This window comes from Pseudorca crassidens, chromosome X (genome assembly GCF_039906515.1).
Source record: "Pseudorca crassidens isolate mPseCra1 chromosome X, mPseCra1.hap1, whole genome shotgun sequence".
Classification (NCBI taxonomy): Eukaryota; Metazoa; Chordata; class Mammalia; order Artiodactyla; family Delphinidae; genus Pseudorca; species Pseudorca crassidens.
The window spans coordinates 127,850,921-127,866,777 of NC_090317.1; the positions used below are offsets into that span (position 1 = coordinate 127,850,921).

At 51.2% G+C, this 15,857-nt stretch overlaps 1 protein-coding gene across 8 annotated transcripts in view; it reads right to left on the reverse strand.

The window, feature by feature from the left end:
* The window catches only part of LOC137216322 (F-box-like/WD repeat-containing protein TBL1X), a 231,348-nt gene that overhangs the window by 21,297 nt on the left and 194,194 nt on the right, over nt 1-15,857 (reverse strand). For all 8 annotated transcript variants that reach the window (XM_067722255.1, XM_067722252.1, XM_067722257.1 and 5 more), the window contains 2 exons: nt 3,900-4,045; nt 416-665 (listed from right to left, as the gene is read on the reverse strand). In XM_067722255.1, the coding sequence (XP_067578356.1) occupies nt 416-665; nt 3,900-4,045 (396 nt within the window). The remainder of the gene's footprint in view (nt 1-415; nt 666-3,899; nt 4,046-15,857) is intronic.

Here is a 15,857-nt window from a genome sequence, read left to right on the forward strand (position 1 = left end):
GACGCTTCAGGGCCATTACCTAACAGGGACCCTGCTGCAACCACCAAATAAGACGGCACTTGCTGTCTGTGCCGGGTGCCCTGTCAGTGACCGTGAGCTCCGAGTGTCAGGTCAGAGTTCGTCCGCGAGGCCGGAGGACGGCGCAGGGGCCTCCTTTTTGTGCCCGACAGCAATCACAGGTGGAACAAATGAGTCCTCAGAGTAGCACAACCTCCTAAAGCTGAGAGAATGCTGCGTCCAAGGATCTCAGTGAGAACAGAGCGCGAAGCCCTCCTGGCCACAGAACAAGCCAGCCCTAGACGCTGCCGCATACGCACCGCCCAGCAGGCAGGTCTGGAAGGGGTCTGCAGGACTTGCCCAGACTCAGACGAGGGAGAAGCTGCCGGAGCGCGAAGCTCTGGAGCCCCGCACTCACTTATCGCATGCGCTCCGTTCTCTTCCCCGTTCACCGTGGCCTCGCCGTTCTTTGGTGGGTTCTGCTGGGAAACGGCCGCCGGGGCCGTCGGGGCCGCCGGGGCCGCCGCCGCCGCCGTGGCCGCCACGCTGGCCTGCTGCTGCGCCAGCTTCTCCCGGAAGGCCTGCTGCCGCGTCTGCACCACGTCGGGCATCACCGCGTCAATCAGGGACAGCGACTCTATCGGGCGGCCGTCGAACACCGTGCCGTCCTGCGGACAGAGCCCAGGCACAGATGTCAGCTCCCAGCGAGACGGGTGCGCGTCGGGGACAGACACGCAGGATCCCGGGAGCCGCGGGGCCGCCGAGCAGGCGGGGCCGGACCGGGCGTCCTGAGCCAGGGCAAGGGATCCCAGAGCGCGCAGGCGGGTAGGGGCCGGCAAGAGCGAGCGTCCATGGAGGGCCCGGTGTGCCTGCTGCTGCCAGAGGGCACCCAGCACTCGGTAAATACCAACCTGCATCCGGATACTTCCTGTCATGACAACAGGGCTACCCCTGACGCGCTGTCCTCAACAGGGGGGCGATTCTACCCCCTCGGGGGACATGTGGTCAAGTCTGGAGGCATTTCTGGTTGTCATGACTGTGGAGGTGCTCCTGGCGTCTAGCGGGTGGAGACCAGGGACGCTACTCCACACCCCCCAGGGCCCAGGACGGCCCTGGAGCAAGGAATGATCTGGCCCCCAAGTGTCAAGAGTGCCGAGGGTGGGAAACCCCGCCCAGGCGCTCTGACAGGTGTGGAACTGCTCCCTTTTGATAGGACAGACGTCTCTTCGGAGACCGCAGGCCCAAATCAGACATTCCCGCACTGCTCACGACATGACTCCTAATGCATCTGTCCGTCTGATGTACTAAAACACACACGTCTGCTACCATCTGAAATGACTTCCTGGGATCAGCGCACAGACTAACACGGCCACGATACTCTAACAACAGCATCGTTTAGTTACAATTCCTGTTTTCCGAACTTCCCCGGAGCCTCTGGCTTCCGTGGATAATGAAAACATTTTCATACACACTTAGCAACGCAGGAGGGAGTTCCTTCCTTAGAAAGCGCTCCAGATATCACTCACACGAAACTCAGAGCCTCTCAGTGTGTCTACGGGACGTGCAAACACGTTTTAGCCTGTTTTCTCATAAATCAGGAAGAACTGAAGGACCTAAGTTTCAGCAACACAGCGTGTGAATGAAACATCACCCCAGCTGACTACAGGTTACTACACAGTACTTGAAAATCAGGGAAACAATATAAAATAACAGAGAACACGGGGAAAAGGAGCCAGTCACCTCACAGCTGCCCGGGTTCCAGCCATGGAGGGGCCAGTGCTGACCAACTGGTCAGCCGGCTTCTACGTCACCTTCCTTCTTCGTATATTCAAGCCCCAAGTGGATGATGATTTTGCAAAAGGCTGTAACTGCCCAGGGTGACAAAAAACCTTCTAGTTTAAGCTCTAAAAGCACACTGTCTCACTTTTAACTACCCGAAACCTAAGTGACAAATGAGATGACCTTTCGTTCTCCTCTGGACACACTGGACTTTGAATTGCCGAGAGAGAGAGGTATGGGGGCCTCTCCGCGGATGAAAGACGTAGAAACTGGGGCAGGGGGCCGCAGGGGCAGGGGGAAGGGAAATCCAATCTCACTCAGCATCACACAATCTGAGAGCCGGTGGGGCCTCTGGGGTCCTGTAACCCTATCCCCACACTTGTTTGTTTTGTGGAAAGAGAGACGCGACGGGGCCTCAAGTTGCTGGTGGAAGATCCCAGGCACCCAATGTAAGACAAGGAAAGAGGAGACTGCCCGTTGTTAGGCAAGAAAGAGCACAGGGTAGGCAGACACTCAGGTGTTTTTAAGGATGTGGGGTTTTGGAAAACAGCAGAGGAATACACGTGACAGAACACAAGACACATTCCTTCCGTAGTTTTAAAAGCTGAAGAGAAAGTGGAGCTAAATGCTATGCATGAGACAGGCTTGTGAGGCAGACGCAAGAGGCAAGAGATATGAGGACATATGTATATGTGTAACTGATTCGCTTTGTTATACAGCAGAAACTAACACACCATTGTAAAGCAATTATACTCCAATAAAGATGTTAAGAAAAGAAAAAAAAAAGACAGGCTTGTAAGGGTGAGAGCAGTTCAGAGGGAGAGGGGATGGAGGAAACTGGAAGGGTTCAGGAAGATCTTGGGCCCGAGGGTGGTGTGACCCGGGAAGGGGACACTTGGTGGTAAAGAGGGGCATGTGGGCAGTGGACGGCGTCAGCTGTGCAGGATGGACCGTGACAGGAGACGGGAAGTTGGGGCAGAGCAGCGTGCCAGACCGAGGTGGGAGAAACGAGGGCAGAAAGAAGGAGAGACGGCGGGAAGTGCGGTGAAAGTAAGAGGGGCTCAGACCGAGATGCAAGGGAGGCCTCGGACATCACAGGAGGCCCCGGGCACCTTCACAGTACGATCCCAAGAGCAAAATAGAACAGGGGAGACGGGCACTGTTTTCAACCAAAAGAGCCCATTTAAAAATTGGTATGAAGTTGGCCCAAGGACTCATCGTGCCCCAATCTATAAAGAGGGAGGGAACACTGTGCCCCAATCTATAAAGAGGGAGGGGACACAAACAAATTGGAGTGACTTAAATTTATAATTATGGATACAACTGCCCCCTTCCTCTGCAGCTCTTCAACGGGTAACAAGACCATCCCTTGGAATCCTCTCGAACACAACAGTCCTCATCTGTCCTCCGTGGTCTCTGGCTGTGCCCTCTGTCGGGTCCACACGAAGCACAGATTCTAGGCAAATGTTTCCCAGGATCCCTCTTCGACTGAACTGCTCAAAATATTCCGGGGGGGTGGGCGTTTTCTGTGCACGTGCAAGGCCCACACCTGTCCTGAAGCACCCCTGACCCTTGAACAACACAGGTCTGAACTGGCAAGGTCCACTATACGTGGATTTTTTTTTTTTTTCCCAACACATTTACTACTACGTTTACCATCCGCGGCTGGTAGAATCCGCGGATGTGGAATCTGCGGATACAGGAGGGCCAACTGTGGGACCCGAGCACTACGGGTTTTGGTACCTGCGGCAGGTCGTGGAACCAATCCCCGGTGCATACCCAGGGATGAGCGTATAAAGCAGCTGCGGATCTGCTGCGTGTTTTTCCCATTTGGCAACGTAGTGTGACGTCAGTCCACAGCTGGCGATGTGCGCATGGATATGGAAAACGACACAACCACCTAAAGGGCCTCGGAAGATTGCTCCTTGGGTACAACGGAAGCGCCACCCCCCACTGAAGAAAGTATTTACCGCAAAGAGAGAAGGAACCCTAACCGACCGCGAGAGATGGCGGGGAACCGTGTGCTAAGGTGACGCGTCTTCCCAGCGCGCGCGCGATCCAGGGTGTGCGCGCGCACGATGCAGCGTGCGCGCGGCCTGGGCCCGCCCCGGGGGTGCACGTACCTCGTTGATGCTGATCTCGGCCTCCACATACTGCAGGCCCTTCTGCAGGATGGAGATGAGGGCAGCCGGCGGCACGAGAGTCCCATTGATGTTGGACTGGCTTATGTGGCTCTCGATACCGAACGTGAACGCCGAGTGCGAAAAACCTGCAGCAAGACAGGGAGGCCAGCGTTCCGTGAAGCCTGGACCAAGGGCGGAAGGCACAGCCACTGAGACCTAGAAGGCGGCACCGCTGATGTCAACGCGCTTAACAGCGGAAGGGACGTGGCCGGAGGATGCCCGGCCTGCGATGTGGGGTGTCGCGGGCAGGATGCGGCAGCGAGAGGGAGAGACGCAGAGCAAGGCAGGCCTCTGACTTGCGCGGGACGGGAAACAGCTGTAAAGGTAGAGCCCTTTCCGCGTTTTAAAAGCCAAACAGGCCCGTGTCGGCCCGGGTTCAAGGTTTCTGTTACAGCAGTCAGACCGCGGGGCTCTCGGCCTGGCTTGCAGGGCTCCTCCCAGAAGTTCAGGCTCACGTCTGCCTGCACCCTCCCTGCGGTGCTCACGGCACATGAATCTCACCACCAACTGCCCGAAGAAAAAGAGGCCGGTCCGGACTCAGTGGTGTGGCCTTGGGTCCTTTTACCGAAACACTGGGCGATCCCCTTGGCTAAGAGGTGCTGGGTTTCCCCCTTCCTCCCCTAGCACCCCTCAGCAAGTGCCTCCGTAGGAAGCCGCTGACAACACTGGGCAAGTGAGAGGGGCTCGCAGGTAAGGTGTGGATGGAGCTGCCTGGAGGCAAACGTCGGGAGCAAAGTCAGGACGGTGACTGCAGGTCGCAAACAATGCCTGTTTCAATAAAGGAGGGCACGGGGCAGGGCAGGGGGAGCTGCGGGGCCATGGGGGACAGGGCTGCGGGTCCGAGGCACAGGCTGCCTTTTGCTCTGTCAGACCCTCACCTGTGTGGGCCCCGGGCAGCCCACTCCCAAGGTGTCTCCGCCACGAGCGCCCTCCCATCACCCCTGGCTCATCCTACGTGCTGGCGGGTGGCTGGCGGGGGTCTCCCCGCCGCTGGAGCCACACTCACATTCATCAACCCCGCGGGCCCCCCGCCCTCCATCAGAGTCAACATCCTCAGTGCTTCTGCCTTTCGTTACCAAAACACAACCAGCCTCTGCAATGAACAAAACGCTCAGCAGATGGGAAGGTTCCCTCAGGCGAGAAGAGCTCTGTCTGCATCTGCGTCCCTTTCTCTCTCCAATCCCTGTTGCTCAGCCCACCTGCCGCTCATGGCCTCATTATTAAGAATATATAAAACAGACACTTGATACTTATTTCAGGAGTAGCACCGTAGCTGCTATTAACTTGTGTACATTTCTTTATGCACTGTAACCCCCTAAATTAGACTGTACAGGACAGCACCTCAGAGGCTCTCCCCGCACAGAGTCCCTCTGCTCTTACTCTCTGAAGGACATGAACAAACGCCCTTTGCAGTCAGCCTTCCCTTCTCCCTCTAACTTGTTTTCTCTCTCACTGCCCTCCGTTCCCCTACCCACTCCTGCCAGAACAGAACCACCCACCCCTGTGTTAACCAATGACTCTATCCCCCCGAGTCTCTGCCACCCTGTGGACGGTCTTAATCTCTAAGCTCTTATCACTCATTTTCCGGCAAGGGGTAGACTAGAAAAATCTGAGGTCAATGGATGGAGCAGGACCGAGTGGGTTCTTGGCCGGACTCCCCATCGCATGGGCTCATCCCTATATACTCTGGGCCACAATGGCTTCTCTCTCCTAAGAATTCTTCCTAGGTGACAGCCCCGTCCACCTGGCTCCTACCATCTCTTCCATTCGTGTCTCCACCAGCTGATGGGACAGGACACTGGACTGAGAGCCATTTGTTATCCTCCTGGTATCTTCACAAGGTCTAGTGCAGGACTACGCCCGCCGCGGCAGTAATAAAATAACACCCGCCAGCCATTACACGGTATACACTCTCTCAGTCAGGCATTGCTCCAAGGATTTCCTCCTAATTCCGTAACCCTCTGCAGTCATTCCCTCGTTCTCTTTTCTCCCTTTTACGGATCAGGTCCTGAGATCTCCCAAGGGTAACTGACACACCCCAGTCACTAGCTCCAAACTCAGGCAGTAGGACACCAATCGCAGCCCACCACACAACTCCACCTAGAAACTTCTACAGAGTGTTCCACCAGAGCACAGCTTTGACTGTGACCAGGGCTCCTGACAAATACATCTCAGTGACTGATGGAGCAGCCGTGGGAGAAAAGTCAAGCTTTTGGTGTATGTCTTAGTCCGTTACAGCTGCTATAACTAAACACCACACACTGGGTGGTGTCAGCAGCAGACATTTATTTCTCACAGTTCCGGAGGCTGAAGTCCAAGATCAAGGTACTGGCAAATTCAGTGTCTGGTGAGAACCCACTTCCTGGTCCACAGATGACTGTCTTTTCCCTGTAACCTCACAAGGTGGAAGGAGCAAGAGCGCTCCATGCGGCCTCTTAGAAGGGCACCAATCCCATTCACAAGGGCCCCATCCCCATGACCTAATCACCTCCTAAAGTCTCTGCCTCCAAATATCACACTGGGGATTATGCTTCAGCATATGTATTTGTGTGTCTGTGTGTGTGTGTGTGTGTGTTCGGAAGGGAAATACAAAATTCAGTCTACAGAAGTATTATTTCATTCATCTGCTCACCCACTCATTTATTCCCTCAAGTAACACAGGGCCATAAAAATGCTACTTTTTTTTGAATTTTATTTTATTGATTTTTTAATACAGCAGGTTCTTATTAGTTATCCATTTTATACATATTAGTGTATCCATGTCGGTCCCAATCTCCTAATTAATCACACCACCACCCCTGCCACGTTCCCCCCTTGAGGTCCATACATTTGTTCTCTACATCTGTGTCTCTATTTCTGCCATGCAAACCGGTTCATCTGTACCATTTTCTAGGTTCCACATATATGTGTTAATAATATAGGATATTTGTTAGCAATGCTACTTAAGTCACATGAAACACAGCAGATTCTGACTACCTCACCACCTTTAATCAACCTGGGCACTTTGTGTCCATTATCTCCATCTTCAGAGCAGCTGTTCAGAGTTGGTGTTTCTGTTTTACACATGAGAAGGACACATGCTGGAGAAATAAGATAACCTGTCCAAGGTCCATACATGTGATGAGAGGCTGAACTAGAATTTCAACTCTAGACTACGTGACTCCAAGGTTCACCTTTTTAACCTTACTTACTCTAAGACCCACGGGCACAGGAACCAAAATTCTTCAATTCTCCAGGTGAATGCCAAGTCCATTCCTAGCTGGACCACCAGCAGCCACAGATACAGTGCAGGCAACTTGAAAAGAACTGGGTGCAAACCCACTTCTGAGCCAAGACTTGAATACGTCCTTGGTTGCTCTCTTTATCTGGGTTGGGTGTATAGTTTGGTTGCATAACTTTCTTATCTCTCCCCGTGATACTGCTCTTCCAAGTAGATTCCATTTCTAGAACATGTTGATGACGATACTCAGTGAAGGACCGCTGAAAGAAGGGGATGGAGCACTGAAGACGAATGGGTGTGTGTGTGTGTGTGAGTCTGAGGCTTCTGCAAAGAGGAGGGCTGAAAGCCATCTGCTAGAAGGAATGTCCCCCCACTAAAGCAAAATGATGACTAAGGAGGATAAAGCTCTATAAGGGAACCATGACCTTGAACACTTGGGTCCGCTATTGGAGATGACAGTACATCATGACTGGAAGCTAGGTTATCTTCAAACCCTTGCTGTAATGTTCCATGTCACTGCTGAAGAGAGTCCTCCTATCTGTTTAAATTTACATTAGCTGCATTTCTTTGGACAGATCTATGTGTGGCCTCCAAATCAATGGTTGCTTTCAGTCCATTTGTTTTTGAGACTTTCTTCTTGATTTCTGGCCAACCAGATTTCATCAAGGCAAGTGGGAGGGCCAGGCAGACAAAGTGTCAGGAGTCCTGGGTTCCATCCTCGCTCAGCCACACAGGACCTGAGGGTCTGGGCCAGGCCACTTCACTGGGCTGGGCCTCCGTTTCCTCTACTACCACGCGGGGCTAAGGAGTACCTCAAGGAGCTGAAGGGAGAATCAGAGGCGAGAGCAGCAGGAACACAGAGACTTTTTCTAGTTTAAATTTATTTTTAATCGAAGTCTAGATGATTTACAATGCTGTGTTAATTTGTGCTGTACAGCAAAGTGGTTCCATTATACATACACACATTCTTTTTCATATTCTCTCCCATTATGGTTTATCACAAGATTTTTAAAAAAAATTTTATTGATAGTTGACTTACAATGTTGTGTTAGTTTCTTCTGTACAGCAAAGTGACTCAGTTATGCATGTATATATTCCTTTCCATTGTGATCTGTCACAGAACATTAAATAGAGTTCCCTGTGCTATGCCTTGTTGTTTATCCATTCTACATATAATAGTTTGCATCTCCTAATCCCAAATTCCCACTCAATCCCTTCCCCACCCTCCACCTTGGCAACCACAAGTCTGTTCTCTATGTCTGTGAGTCTGTTTGTTTTGTAGATGGGTTCATTTGTGTCATATTTTAGATTCCACATAGAAGTGATATCATATGGTATTTGTCTTTCTCTGTCTGACTCACTTCATTTAGTATAATCAACTCTAGGTCCATCCATGTTGCTGCAAATGGCATTACTTCATTCTTTTTTATGGCTGGGTAGTAAGTAATCCATCGTATATATGTACCACATCTTCTTTAGCCCATTCATCTGTCGATGGACATTTACATGGTTTCCACAGATGCTTTTTTTTTTTTTTTTTTTTTTTTTGCGGTACGCGGGTCTCTCACTGTTGTGGCCTCTCCCGTTGCGGAGCACAGGCTCCGGACGCGCAGGCTCAGCGGCCATGGCTCACGGGCCCAGCCGCTCCGCGGCACGTGGGATCTTCCCGGACCGGGGCACGAACCCGTGTCCCCCACATCGGCAGGCGGACTCTGAACCACTGCGCCACCAGGGAAGCCCCCGCAGATGCTTTTTAATCTAGATAGAAGACCATGAACTAGTGGAAACATCCCTTTTCCATGTTGCCTTGTCCATGCAATGAGGACAACTGATGTCGTTAGGGTACTTCCCGGTTCTGGAATTCATTCACCGTGGAACAGGGGGACGTCCTCAGCCTCTGTCGGGGAGGCCTGCTTGAGCACTTCCTCTTAGGTCACGGTTACTGCCCTGTGCCAAGGTGCCGTGTAATGCGCCACCTTGGAAGACCGGCATCTCCAGGAAGGATGCCCCTGTGTTGGGGGTGGCCAGCCTCCATATGCCACCAGCAGCGCACCACCCCTCCCAACGAGGCTCCAGGGCTAATGAGCATATCCGTTTTCAGTCTGCCAGTGCTATGACTTGTGTGCCTTACGCCTCCTCAGCTGTCCCCCAGCTTTCAGTGCATCCCTTCTTCTCCCCAACAAGACACTGGGAGGAACAGAGAACCGGATGTCAGTGACAGAGGTGGAAATGCTCAGAGCTGCTCAATGGCAGGTGTGGAAGTTGGTAAACAGGGGCAGAATGCAGAGCTGGGTGGCACCTTGATGAAAGATTCCTGGGACGGCTCAGTGTGCGCGTCCTTGCTGTCCACTGCGCGGGCGGCCTGGAGCGGTCACTGAAGCCCGCAGACTTGCCTCCTGCTAAGCAAGAGTCATCCCCGATGAATCTCTCCTCAGGAAGGTTTCTCAGCTGTGGCATGACTGACATTTGGGCCAAACCATTCTTCGTTGGGCCGGGGAGCTGGAAGGGGCTGTCCTGTGCACTGTAGATGTTTAGCAGCATCCGGGGCGCTGTCCTGTGCACTGTAGATGTTTAGTCCTGTGCACTGTAGATGTTTAGCAGCATCCGGGGCGCTGTCCTGTGCACTGTAGATGTTTAGCAGCATCCCTGGTCTCTACAAACCATCCTTCGCTGGGCCGGGGAGCTGGAAGGGGCTGTCCTGTGCACTGTAGATGTTTAATCCTGTGCACTGTAGATGTTTAGCAGCATCCCTGGGCTCTACACGGTAGATTTTTTTTTTTTGGCTGCACCGTGCTGTATGCAGGATCTTAGTTCCCCAACCAGGGGACGGAACCTGCAGCCACGGAGGTGAAAGTGCCGATTCCTGACCACTGGACCGCCAGGGAAGTCCCTCTACACACTAGATGCTAGTAGCAAGCCTCCTCTCGGCCATGACAACCAAAAAGGTCTACAGATGTTGCCTAACTCACCCTAACCATGGCAGACAACCAATGGCCCAGAGGAAGCACACCCCCCAAAAGGACACAATCCACAGGTCTCGTCTACTCACACTTCTGCTGGGTTTATAAACACCGCGGGTGGACTGCTGCCGTCGAAAAGCGCGTGACAGAATTCAGATAACACACGGTAACGGCGGATAACCAGACGAAGTGAAGATACTTCCGAGGAGAAAAAAGGGTATCATCATGAGAAACTGGGAAAGGTTCAACACAAGCACTACGTTTTTTATAAAGCACAGTAAGACCTTCAAGAGTAACTAATCTGAAAAGATACCTGCACCCCGGTGTTCACTGCAGCACTATTCACAACAGCCAAGGCATGGAAGCAACCTAACTGTCCATCAGTAGATGAATGGATAAAGAAGATGCAGTGTGGACACAATGAGACACACTACTCAGCCATAAAAACTGAAATGATGCCATTGGTAGCAACATGGATGGCCCTAGAGATGATCACACTAAGGAAGTAAATCAGACAGAGACAAATACCGTATGATATCACTTGTGTGTGGAATCTAAAAAAACAGTACAAATGAACCTATTTACAAAACAGAAAGAGACTCACAGACAGAGAAAACAAACTTATGGCTACCAAAGGGGAAGATGGGGAGGGCTAAATTAGGAGTATGGGACTAATAGATACACACTACTATACATCACATAGATAACCAACAAGGATTTGCTGTAGAGCACAGGGAACTATAGTCAATATCTTGTAATAAATTATAATGGAATCGAATTTTTAAAAAGAATATAGATATATACATATCTATGTAGATATATATACATCTCTCTACACATATCACTTTGCTGTATACCTGAAACGAACACAATATTGTAAATCAACTATACTTCAATAAAAACAGTAAATTAAAAAAAAAAGATCTTGAAGAGTAAAATCCTTCCCATTTAGGGTGAAAGGTGCTACCATCTCATGAGAGAGGAAAACAGCAGGTGAGGGAAGGTGCTCCATCCAACTAGGCAATAAAAACAGATTTAAAACAAACTGAGTACATGCTTTGTTTAATGCAAAACCACTAAGCCACACCTCTTTCAGAAATGGCTTCCCAAACCATTCGAGTCGTGCAGTGAACCATCCTGCCCCATTAACGCTGGCCTGATTCATCAGCAAAACCTGCTAAATGATCACTCACGGCCCTTAGACACACTGCTTATTCGGCAGAGAAAAGCAGACACGGAATCCTTAGGCAGCTCTGCCGTTGGTTCTGCATCTTCAGCTGGAACAAATACCAAGGGCACCGATTTGAGGCACTAAAACGCAGAATCTTTATAAAGTACTTAATGGACTTTATACTTGGAATACTGACAGCTGTCCAAGGCCAATGGGCACGATACGAAAATTACTTAGATCAGGGATAGGCAAGCTGAGGCCCACGCTGCCTGTGCCTAGAAATAAAGTTTGACTGGAACACAGCCACGCACATGAGTTGATATATTGCCTACGGCTCCTTTCACACTATGATGGCAGAGCTGAGTAGCTACAACAGAGCTAGTACGGCCGACAAAGCCAAAGATATTTACCATCTACTCCTTTATAGGAAAAGCGTGCCAACTTGATTACTGTATATATACATATAGATAGACAGATACACACACACACACACACACACGTAGATATATGTATGTATACATATAGACACACACACACACGTAGATATATGCATGTATACATATATGTGTACACACACACGGACCACACAAAAGCAGATGTCATGGCCTCCCATATGTGCTCGTTCATTTCTTTCTGCTGCGGACTGAATGTCTGTCTCCCCCAAATTCATATGTTGACACCCACCCTCCTAAAGTGATGGTATTAGGTGGCGGGGCCTCTGGAGGCGGTGAGGTCATGAGGGCAGAGTCCTCAGGAATGGGATTGGTCCTTATATCAACACGAGCAGAAACTCCCACAGTTATCTCTGTAGGAGTAAATATAACTTTCTTCCCAGAGCACTTTGCGGGGCTGTCAGGGGGTCCCACCGAACCTGCCGGCACCCAGGACTTCTCAGCCTCCAGACGGCGAGAAACAAGCGTGTGTGTTTATGTGCCACTCAGTCTGCAGTGCTTTGTTACAGCGGCCCAAAGGCACTAAGACTCTCCTCCTGCTCTGTCTGATTGACAGTGGCAACGACGGCAGCAGCCTAGCACCGACATTTACTCCGCGCTTCCTTTGTGTCCGGCAGCAGCATTCAGGCTTTCCAGGTGCTATGTGATGGGACACAGAACTACCACAGTAACCTGGCTGATGCCCCACAAGGAACCTAGGACTTACTCTCCTTCTCAAAAGCAGTGAGGAGCCTGCAGGCCTGGGAATAACCCTCGAGGCCTCTGATTCCCTGTGTTTTTTTTTTTTTTTTTTTTATTTATTTATTTTTGGCTGTGTTGGGTCTTCGTTTCCGTGCGAGGGCTTTCTCTAGTTGTGGTGAGCGGGGGCCACTCTTCATCGCGGTGCGTGGGCCTCTCACTGTCACGGCCTCTCTTGTTGCGGAGCACAGGCTCCAGACGCGCAGGCTCAGTAGTTGTGGCTCACGGGCCTAGTTGCTCCGCGGCATGTGGGATCCTCCCAGACCAGGGCTCGAACCCGTGTCCACTGCACAGGCAGGCAGATTCTCAACCACTGCGCCACCTGTTTTGAGCCTGGCCTTATCTCACTGCTTCTCCAGGCTGCTTTTGCTAGAAGCACACACCTGCCTTCCTGCAGGATGGCTCTGCTTGTACTCTGCTCTCTTGGTCCAGAACAGTGGTTCGTGCTTTTCAAGCGAGGGCCATTCCATCTGCCAGAGGAAGGTGCTGGGCAGTATCTGGAAACATCTTTGCTCATCGCCAGGGGCTGTGTATGTGTGTGCTGTCGGCTAGTAGGTAGAGACCAGGAGGCTGCTAAACACCTACCATGCACAGGACAGCTCTCCAAGCCAAAGAGTGATCCAGCCTCGAAGCCAGTGGGGTCAGGCTGAGCGACCCTGCCGCTCAATTCCCTCTCCCTTACTGCTGAGACCTCCCGGTCCCCAGGCCTGCGGCCGCGCATCCCTGCTCTTTGTCCTCGCGCTAGGGGACGGCTGCTCTCTGCTCCCGGCTCCCGCGGCAGCCTCCCCGTTCCTCCATCTTGCCGTGGTGCAGTGCGCAGCACCCTCTTTATCCCCATTTGTCTCCTAGCTCCTGAGAAGGCTGACGACGCTCCCTGAGGGCAGGAAGCCCATCGGGATTCACAGGTAACACAGAGCGCCTTCCTCAGTACAGCAGCTGGGGCTGCAGATGGACTGGTAGAATGGCTGAGAGACACCGGGGAAGCTGATGTAGACGAAGGGGGGTGAGAAACTGAATAAAACTGAGTCCTCATTGTTTTCAGAATGAAAGACTAGGAAGAAGTACAAGAATGAAGGATTTAGGTGCAACGGCATAACAGAGGGAAAACAGCTTTTATTTTTTTATAACATCTTTATTGGAGTATAATTGCTTTACAACAGTGTGTTAATTTCTGCTGTATAACAAAGTGAATCAGCTATACATATACATATGTCCCCGTATCTCCTCCCTCTTGCGTCTCCCTCCCACCCTCCCTATCCCACCCCTCTAGGTGGCCACAAAGCAATGAGCTGATCTCCCTGTGCCATGCGGCTGCTTCCCACTAGCTATCTATTTTACATTTGGTAGTGTATATATGTCCATGCCACTCTCTCACTTCGTCCCAGCTTACCCTTCCCCGGCCCTGTGCCCTCAAGTCCATTCTCTACGTCTGCGTCTTTATTCCTGTCCTGCCCCTGGGTTCTTCAGAACCATGTTTTTTTCCTAGATTCCATATATACGTGTTAGCATACGGTATTTGTATTTCTCTTTCTGACTTACTTCACTCTGTATGACACTCTCTAGGCCCATCCACCTCACTACAAATAACTCAGTTTCGGGAAAGCAGCTTTTAGATGAAGATGTCATACAAGCAACAGTCTTAAAACACCAAAGAGGGCTCTTGGCCATATGTCTATTCCAGAATTAAAAACCCATCACGTTATTTGAGAATAATAATAGTTAATCATAAAAGTAATGATATTAAGTGCTTATTATGTGTATCAGCCCTTTTCATGAATTAGGTTAGCGAGTTGGCAACAACCTATGATTCAGTCTTAATAAATCCCTATTACAGATGGGGAAATTGAGTCACAGAGCAGTTAAAAGTGATTTCCCCGAGGGCACACAGCTAGCAAGTGGCCATCTGATCTCTGAGTCCATTCTCTTAACCCACACACCAGACACTACTAAAAGTTGTTTAGAAACCTCTGAATGATTCAAAATGGTATCCTTTTTAAAAAGAGGAAGAAAATCGTCTCTTCAGTTAATACCATTTATATTTCAAATTTCAACGAAATAAGTTGCAAACAAGGCCTACGTTGCAGAAACTAGACAGAATGCTTTCCAGGTTAAAGAGGCAAACAAAGATGAAGTGTATGAAAAAACTATATTGGGAACAAGAGACAGCAAAGTCAGATGCAGTGGTGCAGGAGTTTGCTACCGTTTCTTTACGCAGGCCTCTCACTGTTGCGGCCTCTCCTGTTGCGGAGCACAGGCTCCAGACGCGCAGGCTCAGCGGCCATGGCTCACGGGCCCAGCTGCTCCGCGGCATGTGGGATCTTCCCGGACCGGGGCACGAACCCGTGTGCCCTGCATCGGCAGGCGGACTCTCAACCACTGCGTCACCAGGGAAGCCCTGGTACTGTTTCTTTTTGTTCACAGAGAGAACACACTTCACCCATGTGCTCCGAGGCCCGGGCCTGCCCTCACTTGCTTCCCTGGCTTCCTTTCCTGACCAACAAACAGGTGGAATTAGGCGATCTCCGAGGTCCCTTTCAATTCTAAAATTCTAGGCAGAGGAAAAAATGACCTTATCGTCCCAATCAAACCCACGGGATTTTAATTTATGGAGGTGAGTGAGTGATGACATGGAGAGATGAAGGCCACGGAAAGAAGAAGCCATTCCTTACAACTCCAGTGGGAAGCGGCCACGCCAGGCCACCAGGGCCACAAGAAACCTTATCACATGCAGAGACCAGACGCCAAGAAACAGAGAGAGGAACCGGGACCACGGCTTTATGAACATAACGGAGGGTGGGGAGCTTGGTGGGGGTGCCCCCTACTGGTCAGGAAGTGAAAGCACACATGTGAGAGTCTGTGCATGGGGGGACTGTAATACGATTTCCACATGCCTGCAAAAGCCACCTCGAGAGAGAGAGGTCAATGGCTCTGGCCGTCGCTCCAGCCCTAAGATTAATGACCACCAAGCAGCCACTGGTCAACACACTCATCCAGTCCAACTGGCCACCGGGATTTGACAATGGGGTCGTTCTGAAAACGAAACCGTGGACTGCTAAGGAATACGTAGCACTTCCTTACTTCTGTAACATCCCTGGACACGGCGCAGTCAGCACAGCTTCTCCTCTGTCAGTACTTCCCGGATCACAAAGTTTTCTCTAACAGCACTGCAGCTGCCTGCAAAGCGGCCCGCCTTCCTCTGGGGGGGCGAGGAGGGTGGGGGGACCGGGTGACTCAGGTGTGCGGGTGGGGACAGTACCGATAAAAATAAAGACGGGAGAGAGGCTGAGGGTGGTCCAGAGCGAGCTGGACCAAATAAATCAAACAGAGGAACACAGACACAGACACACACACAGACAC